The sequence below is a fragment of the Equus quagga genome, chromosome 4 (assembly GCF_021613505.1).
Source record: "Equus quagga isolate Etosha38 chromosome 4, UCLA_HA_Equagga_1.0, whole genome shotgun sequence".
Classification (NCBI taxonomy): domain Eukaryota; kingdom Metazoa; phylum Chordata; class Mammalia; order Perissodactyla; family Equidae; genus Equus; species Equus quagga.
The window spans coordinates 113,465,986-113,492,526 of record NC_060270.1 but is presented as its reverse complement, the minus strand read 5'-3'; the positions used below and the strand labels follow the sequence as shown (position 1 = coordinate 113,492,526).

Below are 26,541 nucleotides of genomic sequence, written 5' to 3'. Positions count from 1 at the left end.
GTAGCTGTAGATGTTAGAGGCTAAAATTTCCTTTTGTGCCCTTGTTTTTGTCTCCCCTGTTATCTTTGGGTTTCCCTAGAGACTCCTTCTTTAATAGAGTTTAAGCCTTGCTTCAGTTGTAATCCCCTGTTATTATACAGGAACCCTATTGATGTGATGGTAAGTTATGGGGGGAGGGGAAACATTCTATAATCCTATGACTAGTTCTCACTCTTTTAGTGAGCCTGTGCCCCTGGGCTGTAACCTTCACAGTGCTTCTCAGACTTTTTTTCCATGTAGGTTAGGCTCTGATAAAATAGTTTCCCTTAAGAGTAAGCATTTGTGTCGTCCCATTCACAACAACATGGATAGACCTTGAGGGTATTATGTTGAGTGAAATAAGCCAGACAGAGAAAGACGAACTCTGTATGACTCCATTCATAGGTGGTAGTTAACATACGGACAAAGAGAACTGATCGGTGGTTGCCAGGGGAAGGGGGATGGGGGGAGCGCACTAGGGGTGAAGTGGTATACCTACAACATGACTAATAATGATGTACAACTGTAATTTCACAAGGATGTTAACTTTTATAACCTTAATAAAAAAAAAAGAGTAAGCATTTGTTCAGGACAACAAAATGCTCTGGGCATATTTCAAAATGGTTACTTTTACCTTCTCACTGTTGGAAGGAAAGTACAAGGGGATTGTTGTTTGATGTTCACAGTGAGAACCTGGTGGGACTCCTGGAAGTAAAACTCACAAAAATGTAGGGGCCTTATTAAGGTGGGGACCCCAGGAGTTTTATCTCTCACATTAGTCCTTGCTCAGTCTCCAGCAATAGTCAATTATCCTTTAAGTATTCGGGCCAGTTGCTGGCTCTAGGAGTGTTTCTGGTCTTGGTAAATAAACTGTGATTTTCTATATCGCCTGTCTCTCCTGTTGTGAGGCAGTGATTTGCCCTGTGACCTCAGTTCTTTAATAGATCTAAAAAGATTTGTTGATTTTCGGCTTTTTCCTCATTGTAAGGATGGAGGACTTTCAAGTTGTTTATATATTGGACCTAAAAGTTGTAAAAGCAACATAAAAGTGAATAAACCTTGAGTCCCAATATGTCAACATTAGTTTCACATTGTACTAATTATTTAACTTTTGGTTTTTTAGGCTTAAGTTGCTTTATACTTAAAGTTACTTTTTAATTTTTTAAATATTTGGAACTGACTTGATATGATAATATTGCAAATTTCACATTTTTAATAAAAGTAAATTTCAAATTCAAGATGGTGTCACTGGATATTCTTGACATATACAGAATTTCTTTTTCTTTATAATGCCTAAGTCAGAGATCCAGCCACACCACAAATTGCTAAAATGATGATACGTACTTAATGTTTCAAGTGTCTGTATCCAGTCTTGTTTATACCATTGCTTTTAGTGTGTTTCAACAATATGAAAATGAATAGTTTAGTTGAGGAAAGTATTACTTTATACTTGTTGCAAAGATTTGTTTGCATATCAGTGCTCTCCTCCTTGCCTAATTTTTCCTAACTCTTGATTTCATTTTTCTTGAAGAATGTTACACTAATCCATAGCACTGATAGAAGTTTTCTGCAACAGAGCTCCCACATGCTGCTCCTCTGTCTTTTCATCAGCCTTTCATGTTGAAGGCATTTTTGTCACTTGAGAACATGTTTGGGAAATTTAACAAAATAATTGTCTGATCATAAGCTTTGCTAGAAAGACACCTAGGAGCATGCTGGAGGGACTTTCTGTAAAAAGAAAGATGATAAAGACAGTTGCTCTTCTGGCAAATCTCCCTGAGTCTGTTATGGAGTTCCCTTGTGCAGGGAACTTGAAGAAGTTGAATCCTACCAGCATAGCTACTAAGATAGCCCTATATCTGATAGCAGAGTTTTTTTTAATCCTCCAACATAATTCTACTGCAGGAAAAGTATTTGTGTTACCGAATCTCCTTAAAGCTAAACTCCTAAAATAGGCAAATATTAAAACTAATAAATAAAGGATGGACTTCAAAATAAGAAAGTGAAGTTAGGTACCATTTCTCTCCATTTTAATACATAGTTGATCAGTCAAGAACTAGTCCTTTTTTATGCAGGAGGAAGGTAGCTGAAAAGAAATATTGACCTCTTAAAGAGATTATTTAGTAAAATCTGTAAAGTCATAGTGCTTCAAAGATCAAAATGATGCTCTTGATTAGTACTTTAAATTTTGGCTGTTTTAAGTGATTACCAATGGTTAAGCCATTTCAAACTACTTAAAAGCACTATTATAATTCAGTAATTAAATTTGTTGTTAGAGTGTCTGTGCCCTGAAATTCCATTGACATTAACAAACTAACTGCACTCTTCTTCTGTCAGTGAATGACTCTGCTCTGTGTTAAAGACATGTCTGGGGCTAGTGGAGGCTACTCCTGTAATCTCAGAGGGGTACTAAGATTCTCAGACCACAGTCATAACTCTTTCACATGACTCTTCCTATTAACATATTCCATCTACTCAAGGTCTACCAGCTTCAAGTAAAGGAAATTAGCTAGTGATTACCTGGGAAAAGGAGAATGAATGGAATTTAGTCCACCTAGTAAATATTAATTCTTCTACCCAAATCAAACTTAATGAAGTTAACATGAACCTTCATCATGTTCCACTCACTTAGAATGCCCTACTCTTTACCTTTTCCTAAATCATATGAGAATTTGAAAATCAAACTCAATTTTGAATTCTTTCCTAGAAAGTGTAGCTTTTCCAAAATAGAGACTGTACCTTATTTATCTTTGTATCCCCAATGCCTTGTGTGATGTGCATGCTTAATAAATAACAGTTTAGTGAATGACTGAATGGAAAGGCTTTGCTAACTATTCTAAACATCACTGTTTATTATCTTTTTCTCTGAATATACCTTATAACACAAATTTGCAATTTATATATTTTCTATTCTTTCATATGAACTAACTTTCCCAAGACGATTATAAGCTTGAAGGCAAAAACCAAGTTCCCTATTCTTTAGCTCTCAAGTACCTAGTAAAATAAACTAATAAGCTCTCAATCATACATACTGTTTTTAAAAATCACTTTGTATGTTATATACTAGGGACAAATAAGTTGAAATTCCCTCATGCAGGGCTCTCTCCATAGTTGGAGAGAGAGATAATATATAAATGTAGTAAGAGTCTATAGTAACATAGTCATTCAATAATTACTGTTGACTGATTTAAAATATCATGTGTAACCTTTTCTTTTTTGAGGAAGATTAGCCCTGAGCTAACATCTGGTGCCAATTCTCCTCGTTTTTTGCTGAGGAAGATTGGCCCTGAGCTAACATCTGTACCCATCTTCCTCTACTTTATATTGGGACACCTGCCAAAGAATGGCTTGATAAGCGGTGCACAGGTCTACACCTGGGATCTGAACCGGCAATCCCCAGGCTGCCGAAGTGTGGAGCATGCGAACTTAACTGCTGCACCACAGGGCCAGCCCAATGTGTAACTTTTTTTTAAGTAAAACACACTGATCTTAAGTGTAGAGTTTGAGTTTAATAAATGTATGTACCCATGTAACCAATGTCTCTGACAAGATAGAGAGCGTCGAGCATTTCTATCACTCTAGAAAACACCCTGCTGTCCCTTCCAGTTGGCCGCCTCCACCCACAACCACTATTCTAATTTGTAATTCCTTATAGTAGTTTACCTGTTCACGAACTTCATATAAATGGAATCAGACAGTATGTATTCTTTTGTTCTGACTCTTTCACTTAACATGTCTTCGAAGTTCATAGATGCATAACTTTTCAAGATCATTCAGTCTCATAACTTATGTAAAACATAATGCTAACTTCTAATACTTCATGTTCATCACAACACAAATGATTTTTCTTAGTCCTGCAGGACTATGAATTTACTTTTATTGCTGGGTGTAACATCACTAAAATATTTGCATATATTAAGTTGAAAATGTATGTTTAAAGACATACAAATATAGGTAATATATCTTTAATTATACTCATTCTGTAAGGCAAGATTGTTTTTAGTAAAGTGTTTTTTACTAGCATACAATAAGGGTAGTTCATCGTTCCTTGCCTTTGTGTATTTTCTAGACACGTACACTAAAATGAAATGTTTAATTTGTCCTTTGCATTGTATGTTTTAATAGAGATCAAATTAGCTGTCTTCAGTATGAACTTGGGATAAGGGCAATAAGAAACCCGATTGTTTCCAGCCTCCACTAAGATGAACTGGCAGTGTGTCAGGAAAATTCCCAGTATGGAGCAGTTTTATTACAATTCAGTACAAGTGGTTCTTGCATAACCTTTAGAAAATCATACATAAAACATTCTCGTCTATATAAATAAAAATCACCTACACACTTTATTAATAGCCTTGTTCACTTTTATCCCGGGACTTGTGCTGCATGTTCCTACTGTGCCCCCTTTTTTAGTCTTTTTTTAAGATAACTTTCTATAAGCTTTCTTAAAAGCAAAAAGGTTAGGTAATATTAGGAATCAAATATAAGTGTAAGATAATTCTGGATAGTTCCCACTAGACGCAGGTCTCCCTCTCAGTCATGTACTATAACTAATGTCTCTAAGTATCCTTTTCATATTTAGTGACAGGAAGTTCCTTATTCACTAGATGTAGTCAGTTTAACTTTAGGAAAGAAAGAAGGAAAGAAGGTTGTACTTTGATGGAAATAGAGTGATAATATATTTTATTTGTGATAATGTTTGGGGGGGTTATTTTCAAACACACATTTTTAAGCTTATCCCACTGTTATTATGACTACAATAAATACATGGTAAAAGCCAGAACGTACTGGGTTGAAGTCTCAGCCTTTTTTCCTTAGCCTAGTTCATTAGCCAGAAATGTGTTTGTTTTTAGGTGTCATTTTCCTGTCTCCACACTTTACACAATTTTCTATATATTCCCCCAAAGTATGTGGCACAAAATTCCAAAATAGTTTAATAGTGAGCCTTTAGATCGACCTACCAATTTACGGGGAACACAAGGGCTTGAAGAACACATTAAATGACATCACTATCCAGAATGTGGGAAACTCTGTAGGACAAATGACCCAGTTCCTTCAACAAATGAATAGCAATAGTGGGGCTGGGGGAGGCTGCTAAATTCTTTAGACTAAAAGAGACTTAAGGTGTATGTCAGTTATACCTCAGTTTAGAGAGAGACTTGAGAGATACATGAACCAAATGCAACGTCTGGGCCTTGTTTGGGTCCTAATCTGAACAAGCCGACTGTAAAAGACAGCTTTGAGATGCTTGGGGAGATCTGAATGTTGACTTGGTGTTAGATGACATTTTAAAACTGTCAGTATTGATAGGCGTAATAAAGGAGTTATGGTTTTATTTTAAGAAATAGTCCTGATTTGTTGGTGATTTACATACCAAAGTGATATCTGAGATTTTATTTCAAATACTCTATAGAAAAAGAAACAAAGAGAGTTGGAGGTAATAGATAAAACAAGAATGACAAAATATTGATAATTGTCAAAGCTGTGTGTTGAGTACATAGGGTTTATTACATTATTCTCTCTAGGTTTGAAGTATTCCATAGTATAAAGTTAAAATACACACAATGAGAAGGAAAAAAATTGATCACTGTAGTAGCAAACAAAACCAAATTCACTTTAGGAATAGCTATTTCAGCTAACAGTAGCATTCTGTAAATTAAATTAATGTGTTAAATTTGGGGGAAGGAGGGAAAGGCGTTTCTTTTTTTTTCCTTTTTTCTTTTTTTTTAAAGATTTTATTTATTTTTTATTTTTTCTTCTCCCCAAAGCCCCCCAGTACATAGTTGTATATTTTAGTTGTGAGTCCTTCTAGCTGTGGCACGTGGGACGCCGCCTCAGCATGGTCTGGTGAGCGGTGCCATGTCCGCGCCCAGGATCCGAACTGGCGAAACCCTGGACTGCTGAAGCGGAGCACACGAACTTAACCACTCAGCCACGGGGCCGGCCCCGGGAAAGGCATTTCTAATACAGCCTTACCTAACGTACAACTCAGTGCCCTCACTTCTCCCACTGAATACCATAAAATTGTAGAAGGTGATGCTTTGTTTGAAAAGAGTGATAAACTTTGAATGGAAGATACACCTGTCCTTCGAAAGAGCAGGTGGACCTAATGCCAGCAGTGTAACATCAACATCTTTGCCTCGGCCTTGGTCTTCCTCCTGTGCCGTTTGTGAGATTCACCTGGGACTGCTGTCCTCTACTTGTGAAGTCAGTGACACGGCCTTCCTCGTAGCCAGCACTTCCGACTTCTCATATTATTCTCTAATAAAATACCTATTTTACTACGGAACATTTTTTACCTTCCATTGCCTTTGCTTAATTCTATGAAAGTGAATGCTTTTAATGAATAGATTAAACCCTTCACAAACATAATTTTGAATAATGTGCTTCGCCTTCTGAGAATTCTTTTTTCCTGAGACACTGACTTCATGGCGTTTTCCGGTAGGAGATAGTCTCGGTCTGGTCAGGACAGAAGCCTGAGCACCATAGTCACAGTCAGCATCTTGACGCTTGTTCACATCGCGGCAAAGGAAGCTTGCAGAATTAGTGAGTGTTGAAAACCGTTCCGTTAGTGGACCGGCTTTCCTAGGTTGAAACATTTTCATGCTGTGGAGGCTTAAGCCAGCCTGGCTGAGATGATCTAGAAAGGAGCCCTCACAAATCTACATTTTAAAACAAACGCCTTTTTCTGAATTCTCTAGAATTATTCTGCATAGCAAATTTAAGAGCACATCAAACATTTCCGAGCCCCAACTCCAGCTGTAATTTAAATTACTAAGGCACCATATAGAGAAGTAGTCAATTGGCATTTGAACATATTTGTAATATCTATTTTTTCAACATATCTATATAATCTATTATATCAACTAAATTTTGAGTTCTCAGAGAGCTGTTCTGTCAATTTAACTCTGCATAGCCACTGTCACAAAACATGAAAATATAAAGAGACCTTGCTAAATATATCTTAATTAAACCTGGTGTGTCATGTCTTCTAAACTCAGAATTTTTGATGATAGAAGGAGAAGGTTTAGGGGCTGGCCCAGTGGCCGAGTGGTTGAGTTTGCACACTGCACTTCAGCCGCCCGGGGTTTCACCGGTTCGGATCCTGGGCGTGGACATGGCACCCTTCATCAAGCCATGCTGAGGGGGCGTCCCACATTGCACAGCTAGAAGGACCTACAGCTAGGATATACAGCTATGTACTGGGGGCTTTGAGGAGAAGAAGAAGAAGAAAAAAAAAGAAGGAGAAGGTTTACATATACAAAAATATGTGAATAAGACTGGATTTTGAAAAATATTACTAAGAGCATTTGTTTAATTATGAAGACTGTATCAAAATAATCATAAAAGTTGTATAGGTACCAGTAAGAATAATGATTACTGTGGATTGAGTACTGTCTGTCAGGTTCTTCATTAAGCACTGTATTGACAGTCTTACAATGTGGAAGTGTGTGCTAAGCGTGTGTACTGTAGAGTTCAGTTGAGGTCTTAGAGAAATATAAATGCTAAAAGGTAACATTTGTTTCATAATCTGTATAATCTCTGTCAGACTGAGGAAAGAGAGATCGTTTTCTTGAAGTAGTTGGAAGTACTGTAATGACAATGTAAAAAAGCATGTTTTCTAAAACATCTTGTTAAAATGACTCATCTTTTGATCCAATTGGTAACCTCTCATCATAATGGCCAAGCTCATCGGCCCTTTACTGGAGTGGTTTTTATCCTAATTTTTAGCATGTTTGCTTTCTGAATTCATTTGACACCTAAAAAGTTATTGACAAAGAAATGTAGTTTTGACACTTCAGAGAAGACATTTTCTACCTTATAAAATTGTTCCTACGTGTGAAATTTGAGAAGCCACCAAAGTGAACATTCTGTAGTCAATTTAAAAGTGTTAATTGCATTAGTACTTTTAATACCATTTAGAGGCAACCAGTATTAATATTTGAAATTCAATTTTTATTTTAACATTATCAACCAAGCTGAATAATTAAAAGGTCATTAAAGTAATCTGTAGGCATTAAATATCTTGTATAAAAGAAAAAAACATATCAAAGATCCTACATTGTTTTAAACTAAAATATCAATATCAATGAAATAAAGATGCTGCTTTATGATGTTTGTTTTGTTTTCACTAAATAAGGCTTTTCCCCCCAGTAAATTAAAGTGTCGCGTTACTAATAACTTCCCCTGCTCCAGGACAGGCAGTTCTTCCCTATCTCCCTAATCCCTAGAGCCAGCGTCCAGTTGTTCTTGGTAATGTGAACAGAATGGTAAAGCCCATAGACTCCAACAAAAGACATTAACTAACGTACACCAGAACTTTTACCGAACTTTTTGCCAAAAATGCTGTTGACAAGTGACAGATTTGAATTTTGTTAAAAGCCTTTTGTTTTCCATGGTAACATGTAAGAAACATGCAAATAAGTGGTTAAAAAAAAAAAAGATGAAACAGTGAAAAGAGAAAGAAGTAGATGAAGTAGATGAAGTATTTAATCGACAAACTAGGGAATCAGTTTCTGAGTGTTTCTCTACTCCCCACCCTCCCTTATGAATTTCTCGTTGGCAGGAACTGTCTTATTCTTCCTTATATTCCAGCTGCATTGGCCAGTATGGTTCATTTAAGCCAGGGTAGATGAATTAGGCCAGAAGCTTTAAATAGCTTCCATGAAATATTGTCATTATTTGCTACCTACAGGGAAAACAAAATGAAACTGAAGTATACGAAAGAAAGAGGAGAGACTCCTACCTTACAAATGTTTGAGGAAAGGGCTCAAATGTTAAAAAGATTTGTTTTTTAATTATGTCTGTCTTTAGTTCATATTGTTTTAGTACATACTTTGTGACCAAAAAGAAGCTCACTTTTCAGTTTGGGATTTTATGAAAGTGGCAACTGACGTTTGTGGAAAATATAACACGTACACACTTACTGCCAGCCTACCTCAAACTAATAACTAGAAATGGCTTGTCACCAACCCCAAACTAATAACTAGAAATTTCAAACTCTGCATATATATATATATGTGTGTGTGGGAGATTAAGTACTTGATGGTTACCCATGGCATGTACATGTGCGCCCGCGCGCGTGTGTGTGTGTTTTGTTGATTGTCAGCAACCACGTAGCAATGTATTCAGTATTGGGATTTGATAAATAAGAGTGAGGAATTTTAAATTGGAAAGTAGAATAATAAATTGCCCGTGTACCTTTAAAATATCTCTCTTATATTGAATTCTTACTGAGAGAATATTTAAGGTTTAATTGCAGTTTTTTATCATTTTGCTTTGATTTTATACTAAAAACTGCCGAGCAGATAACATTTAAATGTATCTTTTCCAATATGACAAAGTTACATAAGAAGAGAATCCCCTAGCACGTAAGGAAAAATGCAATTATTTTCTATTCTGAATCTCCAGACTGCTGTTTTAGAAAATCATATCTGATTATTTGCTCAGCAGAAGATTATTGAGTTGATTTAGCTGTGATTTTACTTAACAAAGCTTCAACTGCATTCCTACTGTGGAGTCCGAAAAAGGTAGAGAGATATAAATGATACATTCAAACTGTGATTTTTGTGAACAGGGCCATCGATGCACCCCTCGGAGCTAATAGCGGAGATGAGAAACAGTGGGTTTGCACTGAAACGAAATGTACTGGGGAGAAACTTGACCGCAAATGATCCATCACAGGTAATGATCTTTTTATCAGTAAGCTGAAAATGTCTATAAATCTAAATGTGATTGCTTGTGAATTGCTACTTAATGTTTTCCAATATGCATATATCCATAGGAAAGCATGATAGGGCCAAGAAAATGCCTAAAATGTATTTTGATTTTGCTTCTTTATTATTTTAACCTAAATGAGAAATTGTTTTTAAACCTATATTTTAATAAATGAAACTGCTTCTCTGGGTTGATGTGGATAAAATACCTAACTGAACTGGTGATGAGGTTGTTATTGTTTCCTTCCTGCTAACTTACCCCTGAAGTGACCCTAAATAGAACCAATGGTAAGTGTATAAAAGCACCCCTAAAAATTACAGAAAATATTTTAAACGTTTAATTTATTAAACTGTACATAGATCCAGAAAATGGTTGAGTTTGAAGGGTTGTAGATATCCTAATGCAAACCATTTATTTTATTTTATGAGGATGCTGGAGCCCAGAGAAGTGGGATGATTTCCCTCTGGTCATGTGTCTGTTTAGGGACATGAGACTAATACCCAGGCTCCCACTGGTATAAACCTGTGCTGCTCTGAAAAGAGGCACATTGCTTTTCCAACACTGCTGGGGACTGTGCGTGTATCCGTATAACCATATATTTGTACTATTTGATATGTATTTGATAATGTACTGTTGAAATTAAAAAGGCTAAAATTGTGGATGTTTTGGCCTTCCCATAAAGTTCATGATCTTCTTGGTTTTAATATTTCATTAAACTAAAAATAAAATATTTAAGCCCTCAAGTGTTTAAATTCAAACTCAAGAGATAGAGAGTAGAAGCCATGCTGTAAATGTTTTGTCTCTCTTTCTCTGTCATCCTCTTCCTGCTGGTTTGTTAATGCTGGCAGAGCAGTCATCTTATCCTCTTAGTGCCTTGTGATCCTCCATAGCAGGTAGACCACAAAAAATGTTTTAATTACCTCCCCCCACGTCCCAATCCAAAATGTCCTACTCATCTGCGGTATGTCTCTAATACAAAATGTCTTACTTGTAAATATTTTCTTTCCTGTCTGTTAACTATTTGTCTTGAAATCTAGCAATTGAATGATGTCTTTGTTGATTCAGGAATATGTTGCAAGTGAGGGGGAAGAAGATCCAGAAGTCGAATTTTTAAAGTCACTAACCACCAAACAGAAGCAGAAACTTCTCAGGTAATTTTCAAGTATATATTTAATGGATTCAACATTTTGTCTTATGTTTCATCTTAGTATCATATTCATCTCTGATCCTAGGAGCTCATGAAGGTGCTTAAACCATGCGTTAGATTTATTTATTGTTTTATTCTTCAGCTATAATAATATAATTTGTCTCACTTTAGTAACATGAAAATGAATATAAGATTATATACACAGATTACACCACAAAACCATCACACTTTTCAGAACATTTAATTTGGAAATAGATTTATTTGTAGGTTTTACTTTTCATAATAGATTTGTGTATACCTTTGCACACAGTTTGTTCTTAGAAAATATTGTGGGGCCATGTATTACTCTTTTTACATTTTGTAAGATTTTATGAGGAATGCTGGAAAATGCTTAAGTTTACAAAGCAAATATGAATCTTGTTAAACAGACCCTGGATTAAAGAATTAAAGAATCCGAGAAATGTCTGCTGAGTCCAATAGAGGGAGCTCACGATATTTCAGTCTGTGGAGTTTTGAGAATGGCTGGACAGAGCCCAGTGAAGACATTTTTATTTCAGAGCAATTCAGACATATCTTATAAACTTGTTACTCTTCTGAGAATGTGCAGTCCCTTTTAGAAATTCAGAATGCCTTAATAGAATTGTCCTAATTATTTATAAATTCACACAATTGTTGAAAACTAGTGATTATTTTATTTTATTTTATATAACCAAAAAAGTATAAAAAATGTAAAGTGTATTCTTATTCAGAATTTCTGGAGAATATGATCTTGCATTTTGATAATATATTGATTAATATTTCCATACTTTAAAATAGTGCATAGATAAAATTAATTTTTCATCTGATTATAGCTATATATTTGAGTTTGCACTAGGTCCAACTAACGTTACAAACCTTTCTTTAGATCAGGAAGACCATTTATTTAGAGTGCTAAATAATTTCAAATTCTGATTTAGTGAGGTTTTTTTTTTAATAATCATTACTATTGAGGAAAGTATAGTGAGAGAATTGACTTAATGCATTTAATTTTTTTATTTAAACAATGTATATGTGACTCATAATTTAAAAGAAAATGATTGGTCATTTAATAAAGAATGTGTTTATGTTTGAATATCACTTTTAATAGCTTCTAATTAAATATATTGTCTATTTAGAACTTTGTTGATGAAAAGACTTTTTACGTAATCTGTTAACTGTTTTTTCCCAATAACAGAAAATTGGATCGACTTGAGAAGAAAAAAAAAAAGAAAAAAGATAGAAAAAAGAAAAAGCTTCAGAAGAGCAGAAGTAAACACAAAAAACATAAAAACAAATCGTCTTCTTCCTCTTCTTCCTCATCCTCATCCTCCTCCTCTTCTAGCGAGACTTCAGAAAGCAGCAGTGAGAGTGACAACAAAGAAAAGAAAATACATAAGAAGAAAAGAAAGAAAAGCAAGTGTTCAGGGATTAACAACGGTGATTCTGAAGAGAAGGACAAGTCTAAGAAGAGAAAACTTTACGAAGAACTTTCTAGCAGTCACGAGAACAAGGAAAAGTCTAGGTTTTTAAAACAAGAGAGTTCTGGGGAGAATAGCAGAGGGAGCCATTGTGATTCTGACAGAAAGAGCAAAAGCCACAACCATGGCCCCGAGAAGAGAGGATCTGAGAGAAATGAGAGGAGCAGCAGGAGCCGGAGCAGGGATGAGAAGAGTCGGAGAAGCCGGAGCAGGGATGAGAGGAGTAGGAGAAGCCGGAGCCAAAGTCACAGCAGTTACAAGCCAAGAGACACAAGAAAGCAGTCACAGCGAAGCCCCAGTGAAGAGCGGAATAGAGGACATGACACAAGAAGCCATGGCGCAGATCCATACAGAGGAGAAAAACTACAGAGAGAGAAGGCAGGAGAGAAGCGTACTAGAGTAACCCAAAGAGAGCGAAGCAGGAGTAGAGAGAGAATGAGGGAGAGACTGTATCTGACAACTACCTGGGAATAAAAAGATCTCCACTTTCTTATTGAACCTTTAGCAAGGGCTAAGTTATGTACTATTGTCTTTCTAATAAAAAAGCGCTATTTTAATTTTCCATCTCTGTAAATAGTCATATCAAGTACAAAACTACATAAGTCCCAAAGGGTGAAATTTGCAAATATTTGTAAGTAATCCATTTGGGGACTGTAAAAATATTTTCTGTTGATAATGTCTCTTGTGCCCTATACTAGATAAAAATCCCATGTAACTCTGTGACATTTTCTTTGTTCTGAAACATCATTAAAAGAGTAACAGTACATTGAATGGGTATAAATTAATTTTCATTACTTTTTTCAATTCAAATTTATTACTTTTAAGACTTGAATTTACTTAAAGCAAACGGTAATCATTGTTGAAATTCACTAATATGAATTAAGTAATGATTTGATCAGTATTTCTTTAAGACTTGAACTCCCTTCAGATGTTTTGTTCTACAGAGTAAGCTGTTCACATTTGGATGATGTATTAATTTCCTATGCTGCGATAACAAATTACCTCAGACTTAAAACAACACAAATGTATTATACAGTTCTGGAGATCAGAAGTCTGAAATGGGTTTCACTGGGCTAAAATCAAGGTGTCAGCAGGGTTGGTTCTCTCTGGAAGCTCCAGGGGGAAATCTCTTTGGCTAGTCCAGCTGCCAAAGGCCACCTGCATTCCTTGGCTCCTAGCCCCGTCCTTCCATCTTCAAAACTAACAAAGTCGAGTCAAGTCCTCACATCTAATCACTCTGACACTCTGACATTCTGCATCCCTCTTCCACTTCTAAGGACCTTTGTGATTACATTGGGCCCACCAGGAGAATCCATCTCCCTATTTTAGAATCAACTGATTAGCAACCTTAATTCTATCTGCAACCTGAAATCCCTGTTGCCAGATAACCTAACATATTCACAGGCTCCAGGGGTTGGGATGTGTCCGTCTTTAAAAGGTTCTTCTACGTGACGCGGATGTCCTTTCTGCTACTGGCATACAGCTACTAAAGATTTTACTTCTAAAGCTTAAGCATTTATGTAATGTCACAAATGGACCAATGTAAACTATTTAGATATATTTCATTAGTTAAAGTATATAACACATGTTTAAATTTAGCCGCAGATTCTCCCTTGTGTTTCAAAGGATATGGTAAAGGAAAACTATACAAAAAATTACTTAGTACAAATTACAAGTAACATGCAATTCCAAAAAGTACATACTAAATATCACAGACACAAGTATTTTTATCAGGGTTCCACATTTTAAAAACAACTTATTTAATACAATACAAATATGGATTAGTTGGTTTGAGGGTTAGTAGTCATAATTTCATAAATTCCATAAAAAAGTAAATAAGTTTGAAAGAGGAATTAAGTAAAACGACTCCTTGTAGTCTGATATATATGTCTTTGTCTTGTATGTGGACACACATAAATGTCCTCTGATTTAGAAGCAGCTAACTAAAGGCATAAACAAGCCTTTAATTATTTAGATTTTTAAGAGAGTTGAGGGGGAAGAACTGAATTCCTTCTGCAGTATTTTTTTATAACATACAGTGCACCTTAAAGATCCCTTTCCTTCTTCATTTAAAAAAAGAAAGCATGCATTTGAAATTGATAAAGACTGCTAATTTACACCTTGAGTTCATCAGTGTTGCACTGATTATTTTCTATCTTATGCCTTTTTAGACTTTATAATTTTTATAATGTCAAAACCTGTGCAATACTTACTGCCTTAAAGGGTTTCTGAACCAATACAGTGTTCATGAAGAGAAATGTTGAAATGCCTCCTGTAATTAAAAATGAGTTATAGAAATACATTATCATTTCAGATACTTTTTTCATTTGACTTTCACAAATGTTGTAGTCCACTTTTAGCTTTATAAGGACCATAAGAATTTTTTTAACTCTCTGGGTTAATTACCCTTCATTGTTAAGACTGAGAAACTATAAAGTGCTACCCATAACCCGAATGTTATTCTCCATGCAATGGTGAGAAAAATTCCCACATAATTAGGGAAGACGTTGACTTTCTGTTTGGCTTTCAGCCTTGGTCACCCAAAGGTGGTAGACAGCCCCACGGGGCTAGCGTTCCAACTTAGCAAACTTAAACCTGAAGGAAGGCATCTGCACATAGAATCACAACATGGTGACAGCCTTAAAGAGACTCACCTTACTTGTTCTGCATACGCTAATGACACAGGTAAAAGGAACTGAAAGTGATTTTTTAAACAAAAATCTTAGACATCTAATTCTACTTCTGCGTTTGAAATATAAGGTAGAAACCAGAGATAAAATTCATAATAAAAAGGATGTTTAGTTGTATGTGTAGACAGGCCCTTAAGTACTGAGAGCCAAAGAAGTGTCCTCCAAATTTAATGAATTTATGAATCAAGAAACAAAAGTCCTCGACAAGACTTTTTAGAAAACCACTGGAAAAGACGAATATTTATCACTCTTCTTACCCTTAATAGAAAATTCTTTTAAAGAAATCTGGGTATGGGTAGTGACATTTGTTTGTGCACGGGTGGGGAACTGCATTGGCAGACATCGGAGACATTTTGGGGGCCCCCTCCTTCCGTCTTCCCTGGTCTAACATTTAACATAATTTAACACTAGCAAATTAATTCCTGTAGGAGGTGCTGTCGATTTACAAATGGCCAGGAAAGATCAGGTTACTAGGTTAGGACTTGTTTCTTTATCTGAATCTTCATGTGGTAAGTTAGTTATAATTTCATTTAATAAATGTGCCAAAACAGGCAGAGGTTGCTGCAGCCTAGCGGCAGGTCTGCTTACCTTGAAATGGGAAACGGAGACCTTGTTTTGAAACATACGGTTTTAATCGGAAGAAAGCTTTTTATCTGAAAGGCTTGGAGGGACCTTTCTTGCCGTCCTTTCCTGAGACCGCTTGCTGACAGTGAGTCAGATCCGTCCACGCGGCTGGGAGCGCGATGTTTCCCAGTTTTAATCACAGAACGCTTAACACGCTTTAGCACTGAAGCGCAAAGATGTCAGCATGCACCTGAGCCGTGTCGCTCTCCTCCTGTCCTAACGCCCACTGGACCAAACGCGGGTGGAGGCCGCCGAGTGAGGCCGCCTGCTCCACACTCCGTGCTTAAGACCGGGGAGAAGGCTGCAGTTTAGCCTTAGTAGCTGAAGGAGATTAAGAAGTCTTACTTGGGTAATCTGAAAAGAAAACCTTGGTAGCTACCATTTCTTGAAAAGAGATAAAGGCATGCAATAGCTGCAGGCCTTGGGAGCGGTTTTTTGTTTTGTTTTGTTTTGTTTTGTTTTTTTGGATCAAAAAGGAGAAATGATTTTTAAAAGTTTTGAGGAACAAATAAAACCGAGAGAACGATAAGGTTTGGGAAATGCAATGGCAACCGAGGGCTCTCCTGATAAGGCTCCTAAAACCCGTTTCCTGCTGACGGAAAAGGAAGCCAGTACTCCTGTCACATTCCCACTTTCTCCTCCCTTCACGCCACACTTAACATCACCCTCAGAACCTAACAGTAAGCGGGAAGCGCCGTGCGGCCTGAAACGCAGGGGGCTGCTTGCAGTGGAAAGAGATGCACCCACTGGCCCAAACTGCCTGTGAGCCGCCTTTCCCCGACTCGCAGACTCGGAAAACCCCCGGCCCTTCTGCTCGAAGGCCCATTCTGAGGCGGTGGGCAGAAGTGGAGGCCCGGGGGCTCGGGAGCTGGCCAGAGCGGGGCTTCCAAGGACTTCGCCCTAAACCCAAGGAAGCCGGAAGTGGGCTGGACTAGGGTGATGGAGTGAGTCCCGAGCCGGGGTTGCCCCTTTCCGTCCCCAGAGGCGACGCCAGCCCTGCAAACTGTGGTGCTTTCCTTCTAAACACGCGTCCGGCAACCTTCTGAAGGCACCTCCAACCGAAACGGAAAGGCTGAGAATTAGGGGGCGCATCCCTCTCCTAGAAGATGCGCCCCCCACGCGAAGAGGCCGCTGGACTCCCCACCCACAAAATGAACGGGAAAGGGTCCGGATTCGCTCGCAGCACCGGTTCCCCCCGCCCCACGCCAGTGGCCCACCCTGAGGAAATTCCCGGGCCACTCTGCCGGGCTGCGGGCCACAGAGCTGCGCCCTGGGGACCGGCGCGCCGGGGCCGCCGCGCACCCTCGCCTGCCAGTTCCCGCCTGAGCTCGCCGGGCCTCGGGCGCGTTTCGCCTGCGCAGGTCGGAGGGCGGACTCGCCGGCAGCTGTTAGGGACGCGAGTGAGTTTCTCTCGTCGTTCGGGCTCCACAGGTGAAGAGGGCGCTTTAGACTTCGATGCTCATCTCTCGCTCCCGGGGCAAAAAATGAAAATGTCAACTCTCGCCAGCAATCTGCAAGCAGAAAACGGGCTGGGAGAGATCCTCATCACTTTACATTTCTTTTATATATGAGTCACCCAGAAATGGTTAGATGTTTGCAAAACCATGCAAATCCCTCGTATGAATTTCCAAAGGAAGAGAGTGCAAGGGTGTTGGAAAACCTAAAAACTTAGGTGTTTTTCTTTCCTGGGACACTGCGAACAGGCCCTGGAAGGATGTGTCCCCACGGACATTCTGAAACCTTCTCCTTGACTGGAGCTGCAAACACACTGTATATATTTATATCAATAACATATAGGGTAGGCATGTCTGTATATATTTACCTCATACATATTTCTATAAACTCCAGCGTCTGGAAAGGGTGGGGGGTAAATAACACTGAACGGTTAAAATTATGGAGAAGGGATAATAACTGATTACTAATTTGAAAGTAAATAAACAGGTGACTTTTTCAGATCAAATTCCTCCTTGGATCGTTACAATAAATATCTCTGAAGGAAGCTCTCTATTTATGTTGTCATTGATTAATTCTTCACTACCTCATTTGATTTCGATTTAGAACGATTTGATTCTAATTTAATTAGCATGTAATTTGGATGTACATAATTACTGTAATTATGACATTCAGGTAAGGCAGCTTTAGGCTGAAAGGCAATTTCAAATTTTCTAGCAACCTACTTTGTACTGGGAAATGGACAAGGACTTTGCGCCCTGCTATCCAAGTAGTAATTAGCACATCTTTGAAATAGGCAGTGTGGCGGGGTTTGTATTAAAACAGCAAATACAAACCCAGCCGAGTTATCCGCTGCAAAGGTGGCTGCGAGTTCCCGGAAACGCACGCCGTTTCCCCGGCGCGAGATCGGGGAGCCGGGCGCCCGGGTGCCAGGGCCAGTCCTCGCTGCTGCGGGTGACGGTGCCTCCGCTGCCGCGGGCGCGGGATTTGGAGGTGTAGCTTTTGAGATTAAAATACAATAAACGCGCTGGGGGTGGGGGGACAAGGAAGGAGGGGAAGAAGCCACTGCACCACGTCTGAAGAGAAGGGGTGGGGTGGTGGACTGGGAAGAGGAGGGAAAGGGGCGCCGGGGGGAGGGCGACGCACAGAGAGGAGAGAAAATTGGTCAACGCCCCCAACTGCTATCCGATTTTAGATTCGGGTTTCGGAGGGGAAAAGTGGGGACAAAAGGGGTGGGTTTGCGCCGCCAGGGAGTGCGGACCCCTCGAGAGGGGCTGGGGTGAGGTGTTTCGGGGCTTCTGGGCGCCCTCGGGGGCCCCGCGCGCCCCTCCCGGCCCGGCCTGCCCCGCAACCCCGGCACCCGCCGTGGGGGCGACGGCGGCCTGGACCACGGCCCCAAGGCGCGAGGACGCGTCGGCCATCCCCGGGCCGGGCTGGTGGAAGCTGCGGGTCCCTCGCTTCCCTCCCCTGCAAAGGGGGTCTGGGGAGGCGGGACGGCCTGGTTGCCCGGTTTAGTCAGCTTGGTCCCAGTCGGTCCCGGATGGTCCACGCGGGCCTCGCCGACCGCGAGCCCTCGGATCCCGGGTTGTTGGGCGAAGAGCGCGCGGGAGGCCGCGCCCAAGGCCAGGTGCCCATCCCGGTGTTCACGTCGCCGTCGACAGCGCCCAGCGTGCTCCACTTTGAGCTGAGAGACCCTGAAGTTGCCTTGAAAGGGATGTTAAATGCGAGAATTCTAAGACTAGGGCCAGACAGGACGTTATTTTGGTTTTGTTTGGATTTTCAGTTAGCATGTCCCAGAAACGACCTCCTTCCCTGGGAGCAGTAATACCGGCCATTGCTAAGCAGTGTTCCCCAAGAGTGGGGCTCATCCCCCCGGGAACACAAAAACTCGCTTTTCTTTGCTCGTTTCGCTGGGTCGTTGCCGCTCCGGGCAAACGCCGGTCTCCCCGCGCCGGCGGCGGCGAGCCGAGCGGCCAGCGCGGCCTTCCCGGCCCGGAGCTCTAGATGGCGCCAGCGAGCCGCACTTGCCGGGCTCCTCTTAAGGGAATCAAGAGCGACTGTCAAACATAAAAGCAAATCAGAGTTTTCAGTTTTTTTAATGTGTTAAGAATGTTATTCCTTAAGAAAATTTGTAGCTAAATTATTCTCACTTAAAATAAACACTTAGTGTACCAATTACACAAATGGGCGGGATTTATGTGAGATTTACTTCATCTGCATTTTTGTAGTGGGAGAGTGCCTTGGTGAATACAGATAATAGATGCAAATAAGATTAGAGTTAAAATAAATAAAGTTTCCATCTGAATAAAAAGAAATTCCCTTTTACACCACTTATAAGGATTTGACGGAATGTCCAGACATGCCATTCAGGTGCACAATCTAATCGTCCAAATAATGTTTTCCCTCTTTGAGGAAAGAACATCTTCCTCTTTTTTTTTTTTCTTTTTCCTCCTTAGGTAGGATCCTAATCACTCCAAGGGGAAAAAAGTAGAATCAAAGAAGGAAACCGCCCGGGGCGGCGTGGATTGGGGCTGGGGAGGCGCAGGGCCTGAGGACCCCTCGGTCTCGGTTCCTCGGCTGCGCGGGGAGCTGGAGAACAGGAAACGCTGGAGAAACCGGCTGAAACGAAATCGCACTTGCTCTCACCCGGGCCGGAGAGGGGCCCCGCGCCCCCAGCCCCAGGCCGGCCCCCAGGCCGCTGCCCTCGTCTGCGCCCTGACCCCTGGCCGCGGCCTGCCGCTCCTCCCGGGCCCCGGAGCCCCGAGGTGGCCCCGGGGAGACCGACCTCGTCCCCTCGTCCGTGGGCTCTCTCCTCCTCGCACGCACGCTCTCCCCAAGTGGCTCGGCCTCGCCTGGTCGCCCCGCTCAGGTCAAGGTTTCCCCGCGCCCCTGGGGGCCCCTAGGGGTCTGTTTTCGCCTGTGGGTTTCGGCCCGGCGGCAGGGCCCTCGCGGCCTCCGGGTTCAGGAGCCCCGAGGTCTGGTCTCCCCGCCGGCCGCTCGGGCCCGGGCCTCCGCCCGGCGCTCCCGGGAGCCGCGGTGATGGACGGCCGCTGACCCGCGGGGCAGGGGCAGCGCGCAGAGGCCTTGATCACTGGGCCGCGGAGGGAGCGGCGCGGCGAGCGGGACCTGCCCGGCCAGGCCCTTTGATCTGCCTTTATTATCCACGAGAAACAAAGCTGCCTGCGACAGACGCCTGGGCGCCCTCCTTCCGCGGGAACCCCAGCACACCATCGGCTCCGCGGCGCGGCCCCAGCCCGCAGCGTGCCGGGCACCCTCTCGGCCGCCAGCGCCTCGGCCCGGAGCCCCCGGCGCGGACGCAGACCGCCAGTGTCTGCAGAGGACAGACCCGAACCGGGAGGCGCGCGGGGGTGCGGTGGGGGGCCCGGTTATGAACTGTTTGAGCGAGGAGAGAAAATGGCCAAAGAAAAGAAAAACCCGAGGGAGAAGAGCGGGGCAGCCGAGGCTGGGGGATCGCCAGAACGAGGAGAGGGAAGAAGCCACGGGACCTCAAGCTGCAAACGCCTCTGGGGACCGTCACTCCATGCTAATCGCTACTTTGTTACTTGGCTTTTCAGGGCAGAGTTTGCGGGGAAACATTTTGTGGATTGTGTTAATAACAACAATTTATTTTTTCTTCCCCAAAATCAAAAGCTTCATTCAAGTTTTCGAGACGGATAGTCATGAAAAAAAATTTTCCTTGGGGGCTGACTTTGCTTGTACTTCCTATTGTGTGGGGAGCCTTTTAGAAATATTTTTATTCTGTAAATATGTACTTTATTTTCTAAATGAACATTTTTTTTTGAATTGCGAAATTATCTCATTTACCAATTTTCTTTTCGTCTCTCCCTCTCTTTTAAACTGGGGCTGTTAAGTTGGTGGTCAGAAGACAAAGAGAGTGAAAATAATTTTCATTTCAATAATTGCCTTCTGGTCAATTTAACTGTGCCTTATTTTGAAAGAGACTGTCTAAATGAGATTCCTGTCCCAAATGTGTTCCCAGGCCTGATCCCAGCCTTTAATTATTCCTGAGTTTTTTTTCTTCAGAATAAGACGCCGCACTGAGTAATCACAAAGAAGTCAGAGAGCATCCTTGAACCTTTTCAGAAGCAGCGCCACTGATATTCAAATAACCTGCGAGGGCCATTTGACTGCGCGGGGACCTAGGCATTTCCAATTCACTATTTGCATAGATCAGCCGTCTTTGAAAAGGAAAGGAGCAGTTGTCTTCCATAACATTAAAAAGCCTAGTTATCAAATCAAGTGCTTAGTTTGGGGGCTTTTAAAACGTTTACATTTTATCTCAGGTTGCCCTTTACCGTTTGACATGCAAATTTGGTGCAGTTAATTTAGACAATTAAAAAGATCTTCAAGGGAGCTTTGTCACGGAGAATATTTGGAGTTTTCCCCGTGGACCAGCTGAGATAAAGTTGGCCAGAACAAATGATGTCTAGGAGATTAATTAGATATTTGATAAGACATGAATCCCTAATAAGGGAATACAAGGCACAGGGGGCTGCTGTGTGCTCTAAGTCAAAATTAATAACATTTAACAAGATTTTCATTTAGGCATGAAATGTCTTTTCCGGGGTATTGACTCTAGCGATTTATTCCCCTGGGTCGCCTCCCAATGTAGAGAGACTTGGGAGCTAAAAAACTTCTTTTAAAAAGCTTTTTCCTTTCACAGATTGTTTTAAAATCGCTTTTTTAAAAACAAACAAACCCACTGGAGTTTTGTCTGACCCCTCCGGGAGGTGTAGGCACCTCCTCAGTTAAAGCTGCCAAAGACCTTTGCTTTCTTTTGAGGCGCTGGAGAGTTTTAAAATGTCACATTTTTGAGAGCTCTCCCATTAAGTAATACAACTACACATTCTTATAACCCAATTTAATTCACGCTGTTGATATACAAATAAATAATGTTGACTTCTCAAAAACGTATATGTATTATGGCTTTTATAACTCACATAAACCTTACATTACCTAAAACTAACATTAAGGGAATTTTTTTCCCAACAAAAAAAGCCGACCCACATAAAGGTTATTGAGAGGGGAACAGGATTTTAAAAAAGGAAGTGTATTGTTCAGAGTCCTTTAATAATACCAAAATGAAAATATGTCAAGATTTTCTTCATACAGATAAACGCATTTAATTTCTTTAGATGACCTTAACTTACGTGTTTGTGAGTGAAATGATAACTCAAGATCTTAAATATCTTTTACATATATACTGACTTTCACAAAGTGCATCAGAAAATTTAAAAAAAAACTCCCTGAATTTCAGGAATTCACCAAAAAAACTCTATTCGAATGAACATTTACAAGAAAATAAAAGAGAACACAATCCTTTGAACCCTATTTATACAGATGTTATGAAATACAGAGAAACTGTCACTAGACTTCCAGTTTAATTTCTCACCTTAAGCCTTTTTTGATGCTTCCTTTTTTAGGAAAAAAAAAGTTTCATTGTAAGCAGATATCAAGCAGGACTTGGAGCGTTTTATATATAATATAATCCACACAAAGGGTTTGTTTGTATAGGTCCCGTTTGTTTTAAAATGTTCTGACAGTCCTTTGCAGGGTGGTGGCTTGTTTTTGGAGAAAAGGAAAGAGAAGAGTAGCGGAGGGGGGTGGTCGGTGGGGGAGGAGGGAGCGTTTCTGTGTATTGCTCTTCGCTCGAGAAGTTTGTGCGAGTGGTGTGTATGCGTGTGCGCGCGCGCGTGAGTGTGCGTGCCTGTGGTTGTAGGTCTCCGGGGTGTGTGTGCCTGTGTGTGCTGTTTTTCAAGTGGTGTTTGTGTCGGAGGATGGTTCGCTTTTGTTCCTGGACCACGCGTTCGGTCCCCGGCCGGGCTCGGACGGCAGAGGGGAGCTCCCGGCGCGGCCGGCGAGCCGCGTTCCGGGAGCCGGGGCTGCTGCCCTCGCGCGGCCCGGGGGCGTCTCCGGAGCCCCCGCCCGTCCGTGCCCGCTCGCTCGCTCGCTCTCGGTCTCTCGACTCGCTCGCTCGCTCGCGCTTCTCGCCCGGCCTCTAAGAGTCGTTGGGGCCGGACACGGCTTCTTTGCCTCCCGCCGAGGCTGCCGCCGCCGCCGCCGCCGCTGCCGCTGCCGCCGCTGCCGCCGCCCGGGCGGCGCTGACGCCAGAGTCGTGCAGGATGAGGTCGGGGGACTCGGAGCGGGGCGTCTCCAGGTTGCTGGCGTCCGTGTCACTGTCGCTGCCCTTTTTGCCCCCGCCACCCCCGTTGTGCGTCTTAATGTGTTTGCTCAGGTGGTCGCTGCGCATGAAGCGCTTGTTGCACACCGGACACGCGAAGCGCTTCTCGCCCGTGTGAGTCCGCAGGTGCCGCTGCAGCTCGTCCGAGCGCGTGAAGCGCTTGCCGCAGAAGAGCCAGTTGCACACGAAGGGCCGCTCGCCCGTGTGCCAGCGCAGGTGCGCCTTCAGGTGCGACGTCTTGCCGTACACCTTGCCGCAGCCCGGGATGTGGCAGCTGTGCAGGCCCTTGCGCCGCAGGCTCGCCCCGGCCGGGCCCAGCCGCTCGGCCTCCTGGCAGTTGGGGCAGTCGCAGGTGGCGCGGCCCGAGTAGCGGCGGGCGGAGCGCGCTGAGCTCCCCCCGGCGGCGGCGGCCGCGGCGCCCGAGATCATGGCGCTGGCGGCGGCGGCCGCCACGGCGGCGCTGGAGTCCGAGTAGGAGGGCAGCACCGGCTTGAAGCCGTCCTGGGCCAGCAGGTGCTGGCTGGTGGAGAGCAAGTGCGAGGCGGCTGCGGCCGAGGAGCCGAGGCCCGTGGAGCTGAAGGCCGAGTGCGTGAGCGAGCTGAAGTCGGGGTTATAGGTGCCGAGCTGCGAGTGCAGCGAGGCCTGGGGGGCGCCCGAGTGCAGCGAGCTCTGGAGCCCCCCGGCGGGGTTCTGCACCTCCAGCCACGAGCCGGGGCTGCTGTGCACGTCCCACCACGACGACGCCGCGCCGTTGGTCACCTCGCCCGCCGTCAGCGTCGAGTGGAAGCCCGACTTGTACCACGACTCGTACGGGTGCGCCATGCCCACGCGCGGGTACAGGCCGTCGGCCGCCGTCGTGTGCACCTTGGAGATGAAGGCCGACTGGCCGCCCGCCTCCTGCGGGGACACCCCGGCCGCCGCCGCCGCGGCCGCCGCCGAGTTGGAGAAGAGGCCGCCGTAGTCGCTGCTGAAAGCGGACGACGTGGGGGACGTGGAGGCCAGGCAGAAGGCGCTGTTGGCTGCGCCCGAGCCGCCCGCCAGGCCGCCCGAACCGCGGCCGCCGGTGGCCACCGCGAAGCCCGAGAGGCTGGAGCCGAGATTGCAGCTGGACGAGGAGCGCTTCCAGGGGTGGAAGCCGCCCTTGGCGAAGGCGCTCGACTCCGGCAGCGTCGTCAGCGGGCTCGTGTTGCCGATCTTGTTGCAGGTCGCCGCCAGCATGGCCAACGGGGTAGTTCCGAAGCGCGGCTCTTCCTAGAGTGGGTGGGGTGAGGGAGGGAGCAAGGAGGAGGAGGGCAGGAAGAAGTGGGAGGAAGACACAAAGTGCACCCGTGAGCAGTCTCGTCCCCCCGCGTCTCGTCCCGAGGGGTCGTGGCTCCCCGGCCCGCGCCTCCTCCCCGCGCTCTCGCCGAGGATGCGCCGCGCCCGCGCGGGGCAGAGGGATCGCAAGGGCGCGGAGGGTCCTGGCGCTGGAAAGTTGTTCTTCAGTGGGACTACAGATCAAAGATGTCTCGGTTCTCCCCGCCTCAGTCGCTGCAACCCTTGCCCAGAACCAGACTCGGGTGCTCGCCTTCCGCTCGCCGTCAACCGGCTCCTCTCACAGAAGCCCCCAAATCGCCCTTCGGGGTGAAGCACGAAGGTAAACACATCGATAACAAACACGGGTGAGGGCGGAGACGGCCGAAACAGCCGCCCAAGGGCGGGGGAAACTTGGGGCACTCCTCCCAAGGGTGGCTAAGACTTGACTCTTTTCTTTTTTAATAGAAAACGTTATTTTTAATGTTTGCACACACATACAAGTAACCTGATTATGAAAACAAGAATCCGCGGAGAAGAGACCCAGAGATAAATTTCAAAGTCACAGGCAAAGTGGGGAGCCGCAGAAGCGTAATTGTTAACGTGACTACAGGGACTGCAAAACGATTAAGGCTGTTTTCTGGAAACACCACTGTCGTGTAATTGCAACAATCCCCAAAGCCAGGGGGGACGGGGTATAAATCACGAGGGGAAGAAAGGAAACCTCTAGGTTTTCTTTAAAACCAAATACAAAAGGACTTACTTTTAACAAATCATTTTCTTACAAAGGTATCTCCTAGGTTCCAATAACTTGGAAAGAATAAGTCCTGGAAATGTGGAAAGTGCTACAAGAAGCTGAAGCTGCAGTCCGGCAGCAACAGTTTCTCCGGAGCCGCGGACCCGGAGAAGCCATAACGAAAAATTACTCCAGTTAAAACAAGCAAATGAGTCGCCGCACTTCCGACTTACCCCGAGTATAGACGTGGCCATAGCAGGTCCCTGGGCTGCGCGGCGGGGCCGGGAGCGGGGCTGAGCCTGGCGGCTGTTCGGGAAAGCTGCTCGGGTCCCGCGCGGCTCCCGCGTCCCCGAGCTCGCGCCGAGCGGACTCCGGGCTCCCGCCGGCTAAACTCAGCCTAAGTGCGGGGAGCACCCGCTTTGAAGTGCCGCTGGCTGCGCCTCTCGCCCAATGAGGGCGCAGGCAGAGCAGACGGGAGCTGCCCCGCAGCCAATCAGAGGAGCCGAGGGGCCCGAGCCCGGGCTCCCGGCGCGTGCCAGTCAAGGCGGCTAGCGAGGTGGGGGGGTCGCGAGCCAGGGACTGAAGAAATTACAGTGCAATTAAAAATTTACACACACATGCACCAAGCTAGGTTTAAGTACCGTTGAGACCAAGCCACAAGCCCCTCCGAACCACCCCGAGATGATGCAAGTTAGGACTGACAGTCCTGCTCCACTCCCCACTTGTGGGAAAGGAGGCAGGAGGGGAGGGGGCGCGGAGGCGGAGGCCGCGCCGGCAAGGCCCAAGTGGAGACGGAAATGTCAACGCTCACTTTGTGTGTCCAGGCTCTCTCCTGCGGAGCACAACTTCAGCTGGAGTCCGTCATTCTCGCTAGCGATTTCATCATTGTCGGTTGTCTTCTACTCAATTCCTTAATCCCACTCGATTCAGTTTTACTCTCAGAGTCACATCGAGGAGAGGGTGCGAAGGGACAGCTCCTCCGAGAGGAGAGAAATAGGCCTCCGTCCAGGTTTATACCCACAGACTTGTTGGGAGGGCCTCGAGCCTGCTGCATCTCGTCTTTTCCTCTGGCGGTCTAAGTGACTTCCTAATTGTCCCTCTGGCCTCTGACCCGACGGGTAATGCAAGTGCCACTCACACCAGAAGATTCTGGTGGTAATTGAGGGCAC

At 43.9% G+C, this 26,541-nt stretch overlaps 2 protein-coding genes across 2 annotated transcripts in view; one reads left to right on the top strand and one right to left on the bottom strand.

The window, feature by feature from the left end:
* CIR1 (corepressor interacting with RBPJ, CIR1) overlaps positions 1-13,146 on the top strand; it is a 38,061-nt gene extending 24,915 nt beyond the window's left edge. Inside the window, exons 8-10 of the mRNA XM_046658681.1 lie at positions 9,593-9,699; positions 10,798-10,883; positions 12,093-13,146. Coding sequence (XP_046514637.1) covers positions 9,593-9,699; positions 10,798-10,883; positions 12,093-12,849 — 950 coding nt within the window. The 3' untranslated portion in view covers positions 12,850-13,146. The remainder of the gene's footprint in view (positions 1-9,592; positions 9,700-10,797; positions 10,884-12,092) is intronic.
* Positions 13,147-23,160: 10,014 nt separating this feature from the next.
* On the bottom strand, positions 23,161-25,626 carry SP9 (Sp9 transcription factor). The gene is made up of 2 exons (XM_046657883.1): positions 25,606-25,626; positions 23,161-24,594 (listed from the first exon to the last, which is right to left on the bottom strand). The coding sequence occupies exons 1-2, from the start codon at positions 25,624-25,626 to the stop codon at positions 23,161-23,163; spliced, it is 1,455 nt and encodes a 484-aa protein (XP_046513839.1).
* Positions 25,627-26,541: the final 915 nt, after the last annotated feature.